This window comes from Lagenorhynchus albirostris, chromosome 1 (assembly GCF_949774975.1).
Source record: "Lagenorhynchus albirostris chromosome 1, mLagAlb1.1, whole genome shotgun sequence".
NCBI lineage: Eukaryota > Metazoa > Chordata > Mammalia > Artiodactyla > Delphinidae > Lagenorhynchus > Lagenorhynchus albirostris.
In genome coordinates this window covers 22,311,382-22,332,729 of record NC_083095.1, presented here as the reverse complement: position 1 = coordinate 22,332,729, position 21,348 = coordinate 22,311,382, and the positions used below count along the sequence as shown (strand labels likewise).

Below are 21,348 nucleotides of genomic sequence, written 5' to 3'. Positions count from 1 at the left end.
AGCTGCACAGCAATCTGAAAGTATTTAGTACCACTGAGCGGTTCACTGAAAAATGGTTAAGAAGTTAAGTTTTACATTATGTGTACTTTACCACAAAAAAGGAAAAATAAAAATAATCCCTTTTTTAACTATGGTAGACATAGAAGGGGATGGCTTTGAGAAATGCTTCTATAATCAGCCCCTCAATAAAGTCAAAGAATATGATCCTCCCCCCACACAGCCAGACCACATTCAGACAATCAAAGTAAAATCAGTGTGTTTTCTATACCAATGAGAATTCAAGATATGGCTCCTAAGCCAATTTCATACCATCTAATCACATTGCCACCTGTTAATTCCACTGATATTTAAAGTTCAGTAAAATTAAAAATTCAGTCACACTAACCTCATTTCAAGTGCTCAATACGTACATCTGGCTAACCTGTGTGGACAGTGCAGATACAAAACATCTCTATCACTGCTGGAGGGCTACTGGACCCTGCTAACCTAGAGCAACCACTCGATGTTTTTTCTAATTTTTCTTATCCTTTATATATACAGGTAGAGCCTTTGTTTCTAATGTTGATCATGTACATTCTCTTTTCTAAGTTTAAAACAAATTGCATAAATTTTACTTAAGAGTGAAAAAAAATTTTTGTTCTCAATAAAAATAAATACTTAGGACAATATGTTTTGTGGGAGCAATGTGACTGAAAATGATTCACTGGGTTCTTTTGTTTGTTTTTGGTTTAGCTTTAAAGCTCTGGTCAAAGTTCATTTTATTTTGACATTTGATTTTGTGTCTTAACTGAAATATATCACTTCTTAATGTTAGTAATTTATCTATATAGCCTGTTGGATTTTTAAAATATCAATTGGAAATAAAGACAGCATAATTAATTCCTTTCCAAAGAGATACCTTTCTTTTTCCTTTCATTATTGCCTGGACCAGGAGTCCCAGTATGTTGCTGAATAAGAGGGAAGTGCTTGCCTCATTTACAACCAATAATTCACTGTTAAGCATGGTGTTTGCTATAGGTTTTCAGTAGGTACTCTGCAGTATCAAGAAGTTTCCCTCTCTTCCTTTTAACTAAGAGTTTCCCTAATTAATGGATGTTAAATTTTCATAAGTGCTTTATCTGTTGAGGTAATAATGGTTTTTTCCTCTTATGCTGGTTACTCTACAAACTTTATTTAAATCAACCAGGCGCTACTGGAATAAACCAAATATACACAAATGATATATAAAGATGACACAGGTCCTAACTTGGATACATGTACTGTAAATATTTCCTCCCAATGTAGCTTGTTTTTTTCATTTTCCTAATGGTACCAAGCATAAAGCAGAAATCTTTAACTCTGTCAAAATCAAATTTATATATTTTTTCATTTATGATTCATGCTTTTGGTGTCCTAGTAAGAAATCTTTGTTTACCGGACGCTGTGAATGCTTTCATTTTCTTCCCCTGTATTAGTTATTTATCCATTACTCTTCTTTTAGTGGTTACCCTAGAGATTTCTATATGCAACCTCGACTTATTAACATTTAGATTAGTAATTTTACAACTTTCTTCATCTTAGAACCAATGACTTTAAAAACACTTCAACTTAATGTACAATTCCCAAATTAAGCAGTATTATTGATGTCATTTTAATTTTCTAAATAATTTAAATAAGATATTATTACAACTGGTTTCAAGTCAATATTCATTTAGACTTTTCCCAAATTTTTACCTCACGTATTGGTCTTCATTCGCTGCTACATTTTTCTTCTTTCCTCTTCAAAAAATTACCTTGACCGTATCAGTTCTGCTAAAACTGAATTCATCAGTTCTTGCTGTCTAGAAATATCTTTACTTCACCTTCAGTTCTGAAGAATATTTTCACTGGGTATGGATCTAGATTGGCAATTATTTTACTTCAGTACTTTGAAGACATCTTCCTATTCTTCTAGTTTCCATTTTGATCATTTATGGTAATACATCTTCTTTCCCCTCTAGCTGCATTTGAGGTTTTCTCTTTCTCTTTGGTTTTACTAATTTTACTATGACATGTCTAGTTGTGATTTTTATTGTATCTGTCCTGCTTGGGATTCTTAGGACTTCTTAATTATGGGAACTGATGTCTTTTCTCTTCAAATATTGCTTCTGCCTCTCTCTTCTGCTTTTAAGATTCCAATTATATATACATTAGAACTTCAGAACTTTTCATTATGTCCCACCTATCTGTTATAAATGTTTCCATATTTTCCATCATTTGTCTCTCTGTGACTCAGAGTGGATATTTTTTTCCTAATTGGTACACTATTTCTCCCAAGGAGGAAGACTTCCGAAATGGCAATGTAAGGAGGTTAGCAGACCCTATTCCCAGCAAAACAACCAGTTAACTGGTAAAAATTATTTTAAAAAATAAAAACCATTTAAAACATCTGGAAATTGTCCTAAGGGCATAGAGCAAATAAAGAAACATTTATTTAAGAAAATCTATTAAATCTTGGTAAGAATAATGAGAGGCTGTGGCATCTCAGCCACAATCTATTCCAAGGTACGCTTCCTTAGCTCAGTGTGAATGAAGCAACACTCCAGGCAAGTATAGCCCAAGAAGACAGGGCTTCCCCTATGCCCAGCTCCCAGTCTAGGGCTACAAATTCACCCATAGACGGGCAGGCCCCCAGATCAGAATTGCAGAAGCTCTATCCCAAGAAGGCACAGCCAAAGGACAAGTCTCCTTTCCCCCAACCAACCCCCACTTGTAGGGCAAAAGGCATAGTACATCTAGATTGCCCCTGCCCAAGTTCACTCAATACAGTGAAGGATCCATAACAGAAGGGGCAAACTGTGAAGATCAGAGACTACCATACCTACCCAACACCACACCTGAAGAGCTGGAGGATCACTCCAGAGGGAAACAAATTATAGTCCCTGAATTCAGCTCCAATGCAGAGGTTCTGCTGAGAAGGAGAGAGGTCATATGAACAGAAAGCTCAACAGCTCTGCTGTTATTTGTAACAGAGCATAAGAAAATTCATTTCTAAGGATGATGTCAAAAACAATGGCGATCTTGGGTGTGAGCAGTTAAGAGGCTGGTGGTTTCCATATCACTAGTAGGAACAAGTGAAACAACAGATCAGATAGAAGTTTAATAGAGAGAATCAAGTAAAGGATAGCTAAGGAGAGCTCTCTTGGGATCAGAGAATGCCCCAAAGACTGGCAACACCCTAGCCTTGCAAAGAGGCCCAACCTTAACTGAATCAGATTGTGGAGCAATTTATACCAAAGGGCACTGTCAAAAAAAAAAAAAAATCATCTAGCAGTTAGTGGAGAGGATAAAAGCTAAGTGAGATAACAACAAAGTCAGCCTAGCCAGAGCTGAATGGGAGGAGCAGGGAAATAGACAATCAAAGAGAGTCCAGCTAAAACAATAATCATCCCTGGTGGTCATGGAGGCTGTGCACATACCCAAGGCTACAAATATAAATGAAGCGTGTGACATAATAATGAAATCACTAAACCTGTAAAACTATGAAACCATTGTTTCAGATTTTCAATCACCAAATACCAATTTCTATTTGAAGATATTTCTGCTGTTTTGTCTTCTGATGACTCTTTGCCTTTATATACATATAATATATATAATATATAATAATAATATATAAACAATATAATATATATATTGTTCTGTCCTTGGAGGGTAGGAGCCATCTTGGTGCAGTAGGGATGGAGGAGCCTCATGCCCACTTCCAAAGGTTCAAGGCCCCAAGCCCATACCCCTGGTTCTCCATTTTAAGCCTCACAGTGATTCTGCCCACCCACACTGAAGAGGTCTGGTTTTTCTAGTGAATTGACACTTCAGTGCTAAATGCAAGTTCAGTGATTGTGCCTTTATTGAGGGCAATGTTGATTTCATTTGTGTACACCCAGATCCTAGCACCAGACCCAACAGGCCCTTAATCAAAATTTATTGAATGAAATGACTGCATAAGTTTTTTTTCTCATTGCCAATTAGAAAATAGAAAAAACAGAACACAAAACCAGAAACCAAACCACATACTATATTATACATCCTAAGCATATATATGGATGGAGGCCTCATAAAATTCTTTAGAGAATTAAGAAAAAAAATAAAATTCTTTACAGAATTAAGAAAAAAAAATGTATCTAATCTTCCGTTAAACTCTACCTACCTATCCAGCTCTTAATTTAGTTATTATATATTTCAATACTCAGATTTCTAGTGATTCTTTTCATAATATCCTATTCTCTGCTAGGATTAAATATCTTATAACGTAATTTCTTAACATATTAATAACCATCAGTTAAAGTTGATTTCTGTTAACACCTATATCTGAATAGTCTATCTGCTGGTTTCTATCTCTTGCTTTTTTTTCTCTTGCTAAAAAGTAGTGTGGTTTTGTTTCCCGATCTGCCTGCTAAGTTTTGATTAAAGGCTAGACATTGTATGACAAATTATAGAAACAATATCAGGGCTCAGGATGATCATACCTTCTTCCCCAAAAGATTTACAGTTGACCCTTGAACAACACAGGGGTTTAATTCAAGTATAATTTATAGTTGGCCCTCGGTATCCATGGTTCCTCCACGTCCATGGATTCAACCAACCACAGATCATGTAGTACTGAAATATTTACTATTCAGAAATATCTGCATATAAGTGGACCCATGCAATTCAAACTCATGTTATTCAAGAGTCAACTGTACTTTTGTGTAAATGGGCAGTAAGGATAAGGACAGATAAAATCAAAGCAGATTCAAAGCTATGTTACAGTCTTTGTGACTGTTAGTGTATTTTCAGTTCACCCAGACTCCTGAAGTTTAGCCCTTTGGGTATCCCAACTGAAACTGCAAGATGTTCACCGGGCTCCTCCTCTTCAATGGGCCTAAGCTCTGTTGTAAACTCTGCTCAATTTGCGATTCAGAACCCATTACAAGGGAAAATGATGCTAAGTGTCAGGCCCATCACTTTTTGCACTCCACTCCTTAACAGAATACTTGATCCCTCTTGTCCTTGTCCCCAGATAACTCTTTGATAACTTCAAACAGATTTTTTTAAATATATGTCTTCCCCAGCTTTTCTAGTTTTTCTTAGTGGGAGGTACTGTTCTTTAATCAGAATTGCCAAAAGTTTGCCTAATTTATAATCTTCTTTAAGGAAGAGCAAACAGTCTAACATTTTGTCATTACAGGTTCCCCCAAAATAAAAGATTGCATAATATAAACACATACTTCACCCAGTGAAGTACTAGAGACTAAATGCATTTAATAGATTTGAAAAAACTTGCTAACATTAACCTTTATGTTAGCCATGGATACTTATTAAAAACTAAAAGAATGTTTTCTCAGTGCATATGAATAATTTAATTTTCTTACAAAGATAATTCATACTATTTGAACATTTCCAAGAGTATAATGAACATGCTGACTTTTTTGTGGTTTAAGGCTCAGTACAATCTCATTTCCACTTGTAGAAAGTTGCCTGAAAACAAACACCTAAAAAACAATTTAGTTTTCCACTTAAAATGATATGCTATCAAATTAAAATCACTCTAATGATAAGGTAACGATTAGGACTACAGGTATAATGCAAGAACAGTTAAAACTGGATTATTATAAAGTCTTCTTATCCCCCTTTTAATGGCATTTGTGGTAGTCAAGAAATGAATAACCATCAATTACAGAGGCAAGAACATTACCTCATTTGTTTCATATCACCCATTTTTCTAAAGCAAGTCCTTCAATCATTATTCCCAAGGCTATATTTTATCTTTATAATTGCTTTAAATATTAAACCTATAGCTAATATGTTTTTGATACGTCATTATTTTGTGAGGAATGTAAGTTTCTCCCTCTCTCACCACCACCTCAAGCATGCATGCACACACACGAACAAGCACACACACATCATATACACACAAAGAATCACAAAGGCCTACATATTCAATTTATAAGTAAAAAACGATGCAGAAATCATCATGATTTCAGAAAACAAAGAACTTGAAAATGGACATTTTTATTCCTAAATTATTTCTTTATTCACCACATTCAAATGATAAGTTATAATAAATATTAGTGATAGTTTAAAAGCAAAATTAAAATGCTCATTCCACTTCTACTTTCTGGCTTTATGGAAATATTCGTTGCAACTCAGTTACAGAAAATAGAAAAACGGCCTTTCTTCACAACTCCTAAAATTCCTATTTTTTCCATATAGATGAAAGACCTTGGAATTAAGCTAAATCTTTCAGGAAGTGTAAACGTTTGTTTAGTTTTAGAGTTTTTACTTGTACAGCATCTGTGCCAATAATCATCTTTTTTAAGAACTTGGAGTACAGTGCATCTACGGTCTTAGCAATTGTCCTAATGTGAGAGTTAATTTGGTTAATAATAGTGGCAGACTTGATCTCTACTAGGTTCCACAATTTGAGCCTTTCTCTATAAAGTTTTGCTACCAATATTTTTCTTTATAATCTAACCTGTATATTAAATATTACTTATTGCTCAGGTAATACCTTATTTTATAACATGCCCTTGGATAAGGAAGAAATTATTAAGATTTTAAAAAAAGAAGTACAATAGGAAATTACAGACAAGGTTATTAAGATGTCTAAGACCGCAGGTCTCTAAGAAGGGTTTAAAAGTAGTATTGAAGTGGGCATTACTGCATAGGAAAGTGGCCAGCTTTATATAAAAAAATGCAAAAATCAAAACAGTTTATCCTAAAAGCATGCATGAAAGGAACAATCTTCCTTCTGTTTCTACTGTACTAATCATAAAAATGTTATTATTGATTATCATTTATTTTCCACAATCTTCTCTCTTCTTAAAAGGAAATGCTGGCATTACAGTCCCAAGTTTCTGTTAATGAATAATCATGTCAGTTGTCACTCAATTATCACTTTCAAAACTTACTCTATATTATGTACAGCACCTTGCTTTTTCTTTGAAGTTCTTCATTGAATTTAAAAGTCAAATTTTTTTTTTTCCCCAAGAAGAGTAAGTTGATGGAACATGGAGGCTGAGATTAAATCAGGAGGAATCATTGATCAAGGATGCTTGGAATTCTTATGAATACAAATAGCCTATCAAGGTTAATGAGGTTCAACTCAAGTTTAGAAGACAGAAAAACCGCACTTAGTATTTTTTATGCACATACAGATTTAAGGTCTTAGATAGAATTTGAAAAGTAAATTATGCAAACTCAAATGTAGCTTTCATTTGGGTTTTTCACAAGCTATTTTCATTGTTTTTTCCCCAGTGTAGAACAACTGCTTAAAATATATATTCTGGATCAACAAAAACTAATGCAATTAGTGAGAAAGAGCAAAGGTTCCCCCTTGAATACTGACAACTCTTCCAGAAATTAATATGCTTTTAAGGAATGACTGGACAACAAGTGTTAGCTTTGAAAATTAACCGTAAAATTTTTCTACAATATATTATTTCAGTCAACAAATATTAACTGAGTGCCTAAAATGGGTGAGACATTGTTTGCAGGGGTTGCGTAAAAGGATATTGAGATAAGACCTGGTTCTTACCCCATACTCATTTAGGATTTGAAAAGGGTCTAAGTCTTTAATTCATAAGTGGCTCCCAGAATGCCACAAGTTTGAATTATAACATCAATGCATACTGGTAAATGGCCCAGAGCAAAATCTGTGCACAGCAACGTATCAGAAGAAAATGTAAACAGAAGGTTAAGCATCAGAGTGGAAGCACAGGAGATTGTTAGAAAGACAGAAGAAATCAGTTCAACATACTCCAGGAATAAAGACAGAATCTGCTAAAGTAAACAGGATCTCTGGGTACAAGAATGCTATTAAAGAGAGGTAGAGGGTGGGGGAGCCTTACCATAGCCATGAACAAACAGTCCTTTAGACATCATTACTCTCTGATTCTGTGTTCACCAACAACTTTTTGGTTACTAATTCAGCTTTCTAAAATGTAGGTACAGAAAACTGGGAGACTGGTGCCCTGCACAAGAGAAGAGTGTATAAATATCCACGTAGGATTCCCACAGGGTACATCAATGAACTGGCACTCTTTTATATACTGTTCTCTTGCAAGTGTCACTATTAATCCTGGGTCACATTAATTCTAGGACACAGAAAACTCAAGTTTCCAGATGTCTTGTCCAGAGGACAAGACATTGAAAAATGGTATCTTTACCAAGGTAGGAACATCAAGGTCAGATTTGTCTTGGTGACAGGACCGCTTTCTTCTGCAGTCCCATTTCTCCTTTATTTCAACCTGCTTTGAAATTTTAAAGAAACATACCCAGATTACTTTAAGACAGTGTGAGATGGGTGCCATAAGATCCTCAGTGACATAGGCAAAAGGATGGTTCAGAAAGAAGGATTATCACTTGCAATGGATACAATCCAACAAGGCTTCAGGGAGGAAAAGCTTTAGAATTTCCACAAAAAGAGGACACTAAGGAAACACTGACCAAGTAGAACAACAAAAGATGGAAATGAGGACGGACGATAAAGAACAAATGAGTCTACAAGACTGTATAAAGTTCTGCAGGAGAGGTGTTAGGTCAAGGTTAAAGAGAAAGACATTAATGATCAAACAAACCACAAGAAAGGTTACTATTCAAATGTTCTTGGGCCTGATCAATAATCTCATTTATGCATCTTTTCTTACTTATATTTGATTTCTAAAAAAGCAACTAAAGGAAATTAATTTCCATTTTTTATGGAATGTATAAGGCAATACTCCGTACCACCAAAAGAAAAGCAGAGGCTAAATGTTTTTCAATTAAATTTCAATAAATTTTCCACTGTTAGAGATTAAATTGAGTGATCCATGACCTATATATATCTCTCACAAAGTCTATACTAGATGTCACTTTGAGAATAGCTTAGGAATAAAGATATTTAAAGGGCCTCCACAAGTATAAAAAATAAACAAGCCATAATCAGAAGTGTCACTAAATCTAAAACAACTGATATAAATTTAATTAATTATTTTACTGATAAAAATAAGAAAAATCAGGGAAAACTGATAAATGATAATTTCTTCCAGGATGAACAATGTCTTTTTGTGATATCCTTTTCAATGGAAATTAGGAAAAAAATATTTCATCCCCCAAAAGGAATTTCAATTATACTTGCAACAAACTCAAAGAACATTCTATGTCAATTTTAGAATATCATCTTCATAGAACAGGGAAATCTGAGGGGGTTTTGTTCATTGCTATGTCACCAGTAACTAGAACAGTGCCTGGCATGTAATAGATGGTCATTAACTATTTCATATGTGAGTAAATGTTCATCTTTCTCTCCAATTGTGTTTCATATCCAAATCTATACAACCTATCCCAACTAACCCAAGAGAATTCCAACTCTTCTGGTAACACATGTGAAAATGTAAAAGAACTATTAATTTAGGACTTTAGGGAAAGCCAGCCTCTTTCAATGAGAGCATTATTACATTATAAATAATTTTTAAATGTCTACATGCTTGAGGTTTTTTCAATTTATTCCATAAATGGTAAATAAAAAGAAACAATGGGAAGGAAGGGAGAAGAGGAAGGAGGGAGGGAGGACAGACCAACATGTGGTTTTAAACAACTGAGCAAAGAGATTTTTCTACCTCTGGCATCATTAGCATAGTTTTTTTTTTTTTAATATTTAACTTTGACAAAATAATCATATATTTTACCACATTTGTCAGCAGAATAAAAGGCTAAATAATTCTCATAAAAAACCTTTAAAAGTCCTACAATTACAACTGCTCTGAGAATATTTCTAGTAAGAATTTATTAAACATGTAGAGAGGAAGGCAAGATCAAGATGGTGGAGTAGGAAGACCTTCAGCTCACCTCCTCCCAAGGACACACGAAAACTACAACTACTTATAGAACAACTATCTCTGAGAATGACCTGAAGACTAGCAGAGTAGCTCTTCCACAATTAAGGATATAAAGAAAGAAAACCACACCAAGATAGGTAAAAGGGGAAGCGAAGTAATTTAGTCAGAACCCAGAAGGTCAGCCCCCAGCAGGTGACCCAAAAGAGAAAGGAGACGTCACAAACTCAGAGGTCCTCCCTAAGGAGGAAGGGGTTCAGTCCCAACTTCGGGTACCCCAGCCCTGCAGACTGGCACCTGGAAGACAAGCCCCCGTAACTGGTTTTGAAAACCAGCAGGGCTTACAGCCAGGAGGGCTGGAGGGCTGTAGAAAACTAAGACTTTGCTCTTAAAGACTGGCAACACAAACTTACTCCAAGCCCCAGAACAGAGGCAGCAGAGTGACAAGTGCCTGACACCCTAGCTGTCCTGCCAAGACTGCCTCATCAGACGCCCCCAGCCCACATAATCCTCCCTCTTCAGTCCCCCACCAAGGCGGCAATCCCTGGCACACCCCTGGAGAAGCCTTGGTTCATGCTGGGCTCCAACTCTAGCCCCTCTGGCTCCAGCTCCCTTGCCAAGGTGGTGGCCCTCTATGGGCCTTGGGCGAAGCCCCAGCCCACACGGCTCCAGCTCCAGCACCCCTACCACCAGGGAGCAGCCCCCAGTACACCCCAGGAGAGCTCAGGATCACTTCAGCACCAGCCCTTCCATAAAATCCACTGGACATACATAGTCTGTATAAAGACACTCCTCCACAAGGACACATCTTCAAGGCATGGAGAGGTAACTGTTTCTCTTAATTCATGGAGACAAACACAGAAAGTCAAGCAAAATGAGAAGACTGAGGACTCTGTTCCAAACAAAAGAACAAAATAAAACCCCAGGAAAAAAAAACACAAAACTTTAATGAAATCAAGGTAAGTAATTTACCTGATACAGAGTTTAAAGCAATGATCATAAAAATGCTCACTGAACTTGGGAGAAGAACGGAAGAACACAATTAGAACTTCGAAAAAGAATTAGAAAATATAAAAAAGAAGGAATCAGAGGTGAAGAATACAATAACTGAAATGAAAAATACACTAGAGGTGATCAACTGCAGATGAGGTGATGCAGAAGAATATGTAAGCAACCTGGAAAACAGAATAGCTGAAATCACTAAGTCAGAACAGCAAAAAGAAAAGAGAATGTTTACAAATGAGGAGAGCTTAAGAGACCTCTAAGATAACATCAAGCATAGCAAGATTCACATTATAGAGGTGCCAGAAGGAGAGGAGAAAGAAAGGGGTAGAAAATGTATTTGATGAAATAACGGCTGAAAATGTAACCTGCCAGAAGAAACAGACATCCAGGTCCAGGAAACAAAGAAAATCCCAAACACGATGAACCCAAAGAGATCCACACCAAGACACACCATAATTAAAACAGTAAAAGTTAAAGAGAGAATTTTAAAGGCAGCAAAAAAAAAAAAAAAAAAAAAAAAAAAAAAATCAAGTCACATACAAGGGAAGCCCCATAAAGCTACCACCTGATTTCTCAGCAGAAACATTGCAGGCCAGAAGGGAGTGGCATGATATATTTTATTTAAAGTGATGAGAGGAAAAACACCTACAACCAAGGATACTCATGTGGCAAAGTTACTCAGAATTGAAGGAGAGAGAAAGAGTTTCCCAGACAAGCAAAAACTAAGAAGAGGTTAACACCACTAAACCAGCCTTCCAAGAAATGTTAAAGGAACTTCTTTAGGTGAAAAAGGAAAGGCCCTATAAAGGTAGGAAAATATATGAAAGGAAAAAACCTTACTGGTGAAGGAAAATATATAGTAAAGGCAGTGAATCAACCACTTAAAAAGCTAGTGGAAGGTTAAAAGACAAGTCAGAAAATCAACTGTAACTACAATAAACAGTTAAGGATACACAAAAAGATGTAAAATTTGACGTCAAAAACATAAAACATGGTGGGGGGGAATAAAAAATGTAGAGATTTTAGACTGTGTTTAAACTTAACTATCAGCTTAAAGCTAACTAATTAATTGATTAATTAATTAAAATACATTTTCCATTGATGCACAGACAAGATGAAAGAGAAACTCAGACTGCAGTAACATTAAATATTTCCTTGGGATTATATAAAGTTATATGCTTTTAACACCAATTTTCTACCTTTCATTATTATTCAGGAAATTCTTCAAATGTGGCAACTTATTACAATTAGAACACAACTTCCCTAATAAGAACAGAGTAAGACTGATACATATCTATTTCCAGATGTGTCCTCCATGTTTGATCTAATTTGCATAATTAAAATAGGAATTAAGCCATTTTCTTTTTATGAAGTTCTCTCCTTTGGTTTTTAATATTTTCTAATACTTATGCTATCTGTGCTAGATAAAAGGCAACCTGGAAACGGTAGCTGCCTAGTTACACTTCACTCATGGTTACTACATCATTCATGACTACTACACAACTCTAAATTGATGGAGGCATCACAACTCTACCTCATGGAAAACAGCTGGAGATTTGAAACCCTTTATGTTTCCAAAGAAAAAATATCAGTAATAACTTTTTGCTGTGCCTTCTGCCAGTTTCACCCCCCAAATAACTGTTCCTTCAAAGAAAAAAGGACCCTCTGTCTGAGGGATGGGCTCAATTGCTACTGGAACAAGAATATTTTCAAGTTTGATAGGTATCCTGACTTTGAGGTCCCAATGAAGAGAAATGAATTCATAGAAATTTTTGTATGTAATTAAAGTGCTCATCTATATAACATTACCTTATCTATATCCAAACTAGAGTTCATAAAACATCACAATCTTTATATTAAAATTTCATTAAGCAATTCTATGAAACAGAACTGAAGTCCTTTGAATACAGCTTAAAAACAGCAAAGTCACCTCTACTTGTGCTGCCAAATGTACTCTCTCCTTGTCTTTTCGCTCCAAGCACCGCTTCACTTCCTCTAACTCAGATGCCATTGCACTGAAGTTCAGCTGCACTCGCCAATCTGACATCTGCTTCTCCAGATCCTCTTTTTCCCGCTCAACCCCTTAAAAGAGAAAATGTAAAGCTTGATGGTTGTTCGTTACTCACAGGATAATGTACTTTCGAATGGTATGTTTTAATATTCTACCTAATACAATCCACTTATTAATTGTCACTGTCACCCAACAGACTTCTCAGAATTTGTCATTCTATTGTTTCAAGTCTCACACAGTTTTATAAAATATACACATTGTTGTGTCATCCAATATTATCACATTTTGATACTAAAGTGTTATCTGATTTCTAGTACAATTTATTTCAAGAAAATTCTATGCATTTTTTCTTTAATTTGCCTTACATTCCTATATTACCCCCAAACTCTAAAACAAAAATACTGAAAGAATTTTCAACTAAGCTTCTCCACCTAACTGAAGTTACTGAAGTTCACACAACAAAACACTTTTCTTGCAACGTAAACAAATGATGCTGCTAAATTTTGATTGTGTTATGACCTCTAATCTATTAATTCTGGAGACTACTACCTACAATTGTATCACTGAACAATATAAATTGACTTAGTATTTATTTTTAGTCCAACATGAAATACTTGGTATATGATGAACAGGGCACTGTTAACACCATCTTTTTCAAAGATAAATAACACAAAAATCCTTTTCTCAATGAGCTTGCACTCCAAGAATAGAAAGAAAACATAAAAATAAAGTACTTCCATGAATTTAAGATGTCAAAAATTGGAACATATATTATCAATTTAAAACTACTCTTTTTCTAGTAGCTTCCTTTCCAGAATAGGAAAGAAGGAAGGAGACACTAGCAAATCCAATTTATAGATCATGTGTAAGACACATGCTAACTTTAGAAATATTAAAATGTCAAAATTGCATATTTTGGATGAAAGATACATAGGTATTTTAATAGTATGATAAGAGCACTTATAGATACTAGACAAACAGTTCTCTATATCTGTATAATTTCTGTATAATAAATGGTTATTATACAAAAATAGTCCAAAGGATAGAATGATTAATTCTATCTTAATGAGAAACTGAGGTAGGAAAAACTGGTTACTATGGTAGTTCTAAAAAATAGATACAAAATTTCACCAAGCAAAGGAGATGAAGTTGGGGTGATATTTCAGGGAAAGGAAACAGCATAAAGCATAGAGGAACAATATTGGATTTCATATTCAGGTAACTGCACACACAGGAGTTCTACACAGCTAATACGTATGAGGGAGGGAAACAGGAGAGTCAGCAGGGAGTTATGCATTGCCAGGGAGCTTAGAAATTAGCCTGCAGACCAGGAGTTAACAAACATTTTCTGTAAAGGGTCAGATAGTAAATATTTCAGCTATATGGTCTCTGTCACAACTACTTATCTCTGTTATTAAATTGCAAAAGTGACCTGGACAATGCATAAATGAATGGGAGGAGCTTTAGTCCAATGAAGTTTCTTTACAAAAACAGGGGGCGGTCTGGATTTGGCCCATGGGCCATACTCTGCCCACCCCTGCTAGGTCTTCAACGTGAAAATATGCATATTTTTTATGTGTAAATGTATTTATTCATTTGACAAATATACACATTCATTCATCTTATAAATACATTTTTTATTTTATTAATTTATATATGCATATGTGTGTGCATATATCTCTCTATAGTACCTATCTACATATAGACATAGACATGTTTCATGATATATATAACATTAGTGTATACATACATATACAAATTAACATTAGTATGAATATATTATACAAATTATGGAGATAATACATATGAATATGTGTATAAACACATACATATATGTATATTTATAAAACACATATGTATTTGGTGTGATGACATAATACTTTGATATGTTTCATAATATAGATATAAAACATGAGTGTGGATATATATAAATATATAGATATACACACATATATACATATATAATGAAACATTTATCAAAATTAAAATACTTAAAACATAAAGTATAAAATATAGTGTTACAAACACTCTCCTCCCACACCCAGTGGGTTATATGCTCCATTTTAAGGAACTCTTGCTACAAACAATGATGGGTCAGTACAGGATAGCAGTTAAGAGTTCAAGTCTGGGTAGAAAAAAGATTTGGTCTGCTACTTCCAACAAATGTAACTTTAAGCAAGGCACTCAATTTCTTTGTTCTTTAGTCTTTTTTTTAAGTCATTAAAATGGAAGTAAGAATATTCCCCCCTCATAGAATAGTTGTAAGAACTAAAGGAGACAGTGTAAAATGAGTAGCATAATGCCCTGTAAGAACTCAATAAATTATAATGAGAGGTTTTAATCAAGAGAATAACATGAAAGGTTTGTGTCTTAGAAGGGTCTCTTTAGTAGCAGTACAGAAGACAGATCACAGACAAGCTATTCAACAGAGTAAGACAAGTTAAGAGGGTAACAGAGATGAGATGAAGCATGCCTAAAATGGGCTAGGGGGAATAAGAAAGAAGCAACTTCAAGAGATATCAGGATCTACAAATAGACAGGACGTAGAGACTAATTAGATGGAGGTGAGAAGGAATAAGTTTGGATATTCTTTGTATTTTAGGCTTATCTGGATAAAGAATGATACGATCAATTAAGATAGGAAATAAAAACAGGTTTTGAGGAAAGGATGAATTCAGTTGTAAATCGGCTGACTGAGCATTCTGGAAAGGCATATATTGATGCCCAATGAACAACTCCATCTGGAGGGCTGAAGGTTAGGAGAGTGAGATGAGCCAGATTTAGGGATCATCGTTTGTAGGTGATAGCTAAGGCAGAAGATTAAATAACAACCCCTAGGGAGAGGTACTAAGTGAGAAAAACCATAAATAGGATTCTAGACAACAGAGGCATTTAAAAGGCAAACTGTAAACAAAAGGAAAAGATTCAAATACAAAGACTGAAAGCAATTAAGACAGAAGAACCAGGAAAGAGTAGGAACAATGAAGTCAGTGGAAGAGTTCTAAGAGGAAACAAACAGGAGTCAAGTAAGGCAAGTAATGGAAAGATTCCTTTGAATTTGACAGAGAAGACCACTAGTAAACTAAGCAAAGTCAATTTTGTAAGTAGAAGTGGAAGTCATTTCACAGTGGGTAGAGGAACAAACAGCAAGCAGAGCGTGATGAGTGTAATTTCTTATGTAGAATTTTTTAAAATAATACAAGTATTCTATAAAGATGAAAACTCTAGAATTGTTAAAAGAAGGTGAAAAAGTCCACTGTCACAATGACAAGAGAACTTTAAGGGTTTTTTTTTTAACCTGGGAAGTAGTTAAAAAAAAGAGATTCTTCTAGTCCTCAAAGACACCAAAAATAACTAGATTTTATGAGACAACAAAACATATAACAAATGTACCACAGGATCTTTTTCCAAACAAAATGAGAGTTCTTATGTGCATCTTTATGAAATTTTGATGAATAATCTAATACCTTATATTTTACTGTTAAAAATAAATTTTAAAGTATTTGATGTTAAAATATGATTAAATTACAACATCAAATGAAACTTAAGCAAACTTAATGGCATGCAAATATATTAGGATAGGTATGTCAAAATTTGCCATCCAGTGAAGATTTTCTGGCAATGTGGAAATTCTAACTTAGGCAACATATTGAGTTATGTGTAGGGAATCTGGGGAATTTGTAACATCAGATGCTTACAAGAGTTTCTACAGTAATTTAGGCATCTGAGTAAGAAGCATTAATATTTAAATAGTCTGAAATAGTCTACCAGAAACCATTATAAAATTTCAGTATCACCATTTCTGTTAAACACAAACTTTCAAAAAGAAATACATCCAGAGTAATTAAATTCCACAGCCTAAATCAATACCTCCACTGAAAAAGCATTCTAACAGTTTTCAAACACAAAGTCTTCCTAATCAACATAAGAAAAAGCCAGTCATATTGTTCATAACCACTTCTACAATGTGATTAAATTTCGCCACCAATCTCCAAGTAACAAAAAGAATCTTAATTGTATGCATATATTGGGGGAAAAAATGTGTGTGTGTGTGTACGGATCTGAAAAAAATTCCACTACTGCCTTGCTGTCTCTTTCTAAAAGAAAGACTCATGAGATAAGCAGGTCTGACAACAGAAATGGGTTTAAAAATCAAGAAGAGAAGACATTAAAATTGGATGCTAATATCAGCAAAAAACAAGTGAAATTTGAAATTAAAGACAATACCATTTACATTAGCATCCACAAAAAATTAAATACTTAGGTATAAATCTAACAAAATATATATGATGAAAACTACCAAACTCTGATGAAAGAAATCAAAGATTAACAAAATAAATGGAGAGATATTCCATGTTCATGGACAGAAAGATTCAATATTGGCAAAATGTCAGTTCTTCCCAACTTCATCAATAGAAGCAATGCAAGCGCAATCAAAATCCCAGCAAGTTATTTTTTGTATTTTGACAACCTGATTTTAAAGTTACATGGAATGGCAAAGAATCCAGAATAGTCAGTGCAGTATTGAAGGAGAAGAAAAGAATTAGAGGACTGACACTATCCAACAAAACAGTGTGGTACTGGCAAAAAAGAAAAAAAATGGTCAGGTAGATACATGGGACAGAATAGAGAGTCCAGAAGTAGGCCCACATAAAGACAGTCAACTGATCTTTGCCAAAGGAGCAAAGGCAATACAATGGAGAAAAGATAGTTTTTCAACAAATGGTGCTAGAACTGAAGGCCTGCATGCAAAAAAATGAATCTAGACACAGATCTTAAACCTTTCACAAAAATTAATTCAAAATAGATCACAGATTTAATGTAAAATGCAAAATTATAAAACTCTTAGAAGATAAGAGAATGATTTGGGGTTTGGTGATGGCTTTTTAGATGCAACACCAAAGTCACAGAAAGAAATTACAAGCTGGACTTCATTAAAAATTTCAGCTCTGTGAAAGACATTGTCAAGAGAATGAAAAGACAAGCCACAGACTATGAGAAATTATTTGCAAAGACATATCTGATAAAGAACTGCTATCCAAAATATACAAAGGACTCTTAAAATTAACAATAAGAAAACAAACAAGAAACAAATAAGAATAAAACAATAAGAAAACCATACTAAGAAATGGGCCAAAGACTTTAATGAATATCTCACCAAAAAAAATACACATATGGCAAATAAGCATATGAATAGTGCTCCACACCACATGTTATCAGGGAAATGCAAATTAAAACAACAATGATATGCCACTACAAACCTATCTGAATGGCCAAAATCCAGAACACTGACAACTTCAAATGTTGACAAGGATACAGAACAACGGGAAATCTCATTCACTGCTGGTAGAGGGAAAAATGATATAGCCATTCTGGAAGACAGTTTGGAAGATTCTTACAAAACTAAACGTACTCTTGCCATATAGTCAAGCAATCACACTCTTTGGTATTTATCCAAAAGAGATGAAAACTTACATCCACACAAAAATCTGGACGCAGACATTTAGTTTACAGCAGTTGTATTCATAATCACCAAAACTTGGAAGCAACCAAGATGGACTTCTGTATGTGAACGGATAAATAAACAGTGGTACATCCAACAATGAAATATTATGCAGTGCTTTAAAAAAAATTTTTTTTAAAAGAGCTACCAAGCCATGAAAAGACATGGAGGAAACTTAGAGGCATATTACTAAGTAAAAGAAGCCAATCTGAAAAGGCTACACACTGTATGATTCCAACCATACTAGGTTCTGGGAAAGGCAAAACTATGGAAACAATAAAAAGATCAGTACTTGCCAGAAGTTAGGGGAGAGAGGGATGAATAATGAAAAACAGAGGATTTTTAAGACAGTGAAACTACTCTATGATACTATAATGGTGGATACATGTCATTATGTTTGTCCAATCCTGTAGAGCACACAACAAGAGTGAACCCTAATGTAAAATACAGACTTCGGATGACAATGATGTGTCAATGTAGGGTTCATCAGTTATAACAAGTGTACCACTGTGGAGAGGGGTGTTGATGGTGTGGGAAGCTGTGACATGTGGGAGCAGGGGTACATGGGAAATCTCTGTACCTTCTGCTCAATAGTGCTATAAACATAAAATTAAAAAATTAAGTCTGTTTTAAAAAAACTGGATGCTAAATTATGATTAACTTGGAAAACCTTGTAGTAGATCAAGAAACAGGATGAAAAGAATATATAACATAAGGAAAGCGATTCTGAAAATGGGAAATATTTAAGAAAGATCAAAAAAGCCCCAGACATTTACAAATCAGAATGATACCTCTTCTAAACCTCCAGTCAACTTCTTGTTCGTCCTGATAGTTTGACTGTTGCTTGGAAATCTGAGATACTTGATGTACTAAGCCTTTTTGATCACCTTCTGCTTTCATGAGTTGTGTACGGAGTTCTTCTACCTAAATACACATAGTCAAAAATGAAATTTTATCAGTTTTAAAAGCAGGAAAAGAATAACTAAACTTACAAATTATTTTTCTAGGGAAAAAAAATTTACTTCCAATGGGCTACTGTAAGCACAAGTTGAAGCCAAGTTAATCTCCTTGTTATGCCAAGCACAGTGGAACAGTCTCTTGCTCCATTTCTTTATTCCTCCCATTCCTTCCACAAACAATGAATGTTCTTTCCCCTTCTCTGTGTCTACTGTGACAAAGAATTTGACCACACTTTTTTAAAATCCCTATTTTCACCTCAGTCCACTCTACTGTTATTAACCCAAACTACCTCCAATTAAGTACTATACATTTTTATATTTTTCACTTATTCTCTTTCATGTGAACATAGTCTATTGGTTGGTAAAGTCAAATGAAATGATCACAATTTAGCACACTGTGATATCAAAGTACTGCTCAAAATAAATAAGCAATAAAAGCTGTTGAATAAACTATAAACTCCTTGAGGTAAGGTACCATTTTATTCTTCTTTGTATATCTGGAGACTAGCAAGCATGTCCACAATGACCTTTAAACAAGTCAGCAGTGGCAGAGACTCAGGTAAAGTCACAATGACAACTTTAACACATAAATCTCTTATTTCAAAAGATAAGATTAGAAATTACAAGGCAGAGTTCAAAAAAAAAATCAGAAGGAAATGAATACAAATATAAACTTCCAAAAGAGAAAATCTAAACTCTGCCAACATTAATTCCATTGGACCACTGGCTGCAAAACAAAGCCATTACACATTTTTAAACATTTTGTAAAACAGGAGCTACGGTGTTTCAGATGCTTCAGGATTAACTGTCAAAACGTAATACTCCTTCTGAACGTCTAAGATGTCTGACAACTTTGCCTGCCTAGCATATTATGTAGTGAGTTATGTAAGCCACACCTCAAAACAGAGGAAGTTACAATTGCAATTTATATTAAACACAGGCAGAAAGGTAGTTAGAAACCCACATGCCTTTACCCAATGTGTATAAAATGGCTATTTCAAGTTACTGAACTTTAGATATCAGAAGCACCAAACTCCTATTATTGGCTAATGGGCTACAAAATGTCATGCTTTAAAATTAAGCCTTATCTCTGGTTAAAAGGAAGCAGGGCAGGTAGCAGCTTGAAAATGCGAAATATAAGACAGTGATGCATTCAAAGTAACTTGAACATGCAAGGTTTGTTTTATGTATTTTACTTCCGCCTTCACTCTCTACGTCTCCTTGAATAAAATTAAGCTCCTGGGAAAATTTTCTCTTACACATCCAGTCTCACTTTTACACTGGTTATGCTAAGAGAGATGATTCCTAAACTGGAAAAGCAATCAGCAAGATATGCTGTCACAGTGGGAACCTGGGCTGGTGTTTTACATTGGCTTTCTCTGAATCTTCCTGAAAGGATCTTCCTGAAAGGATTTCATCTTTTGCTTATGTGTGTTAATATACATTCCTTAAGGAAAAATACTTCTAGATCTAAGGTTTTTTTCCCTTTCACAAAGACATTTAATAGGGAAACAGACTCAATCCTGATTTAATTTAAAGCAGATTATCATAGCTTGCATAGACTTACCTGATGCAAAAGTGCTTCTCTGCTGCCTTCTGACTGATTCAATAACCTTCGAGATAGCTCCAATTCCTGTTCAAGCTAGAGTTTCAACAAAGAATAAGGAAAAATGTCCAATGGGGCAGAAAATAACTAAACTATTACAGGCTCAGTTTAAGAGGAGAAAAGTGAAAAAGTTTTCAGATTTTTACAGCTAACATAAAAGGAAAAATATCTTGCTATAAACATGTATCAATGCTCCCATTAAAATAATGGTAATTAAATAACAAAAAGTGAACCAGACCAGACTGCAGGAGGTCTTGGCTCTAGTCAGTTCCATCTCAATTATGACCCCCATTTAAATCTCTTTTCCTTAGGCCTCCTGTCACCTCTAAATTAAGGATTTTATATTAGATAATCTGAGATCCCTTCAGTTCTAAATCATTTTAATGTAAATTCTGAAGCAGTTTTTTCTTTAAATTACTACATGTAGTATCATACGAACAAAATTAGAATAAAAA

At 34.7% G+C, this 21,348-nt stretch overlaps 1 protein-coding gene across 1 annotated transcript in view; it reads right to left on the bottom strand.

Annotated features, from left to right (window-relative positions):
• CEP128 (centrosomal protein 128) overlaps nucleotides 1-21,348 on the bottom strand; it is a 424,502-nt gene that overhangs the window by 299,855 nt on the left and 103,299 nt on the right. The window contains exons 11-13 of the mRNA XM_060166154.1: nucleotides 20,855-20,929; nucleotides 19,120-19,252; nucleotides 12,745-12,896 (exon numbers count right to left, since the gene is read on the bottom strand). Of these exons, the coding sequence (XP_060022137.1) occupies nucleotides 12,745-12,896; nucleotides 19,120-19,252; nucleotides 20,855-20,929 (360 nt within the window). The remainder of the gene's footprint in view (nucleotides 1-12,744; nucleotides 12,897-19,119; nucleotides 19,253-20,854; nucleotides 20,930-21,348) is intronic.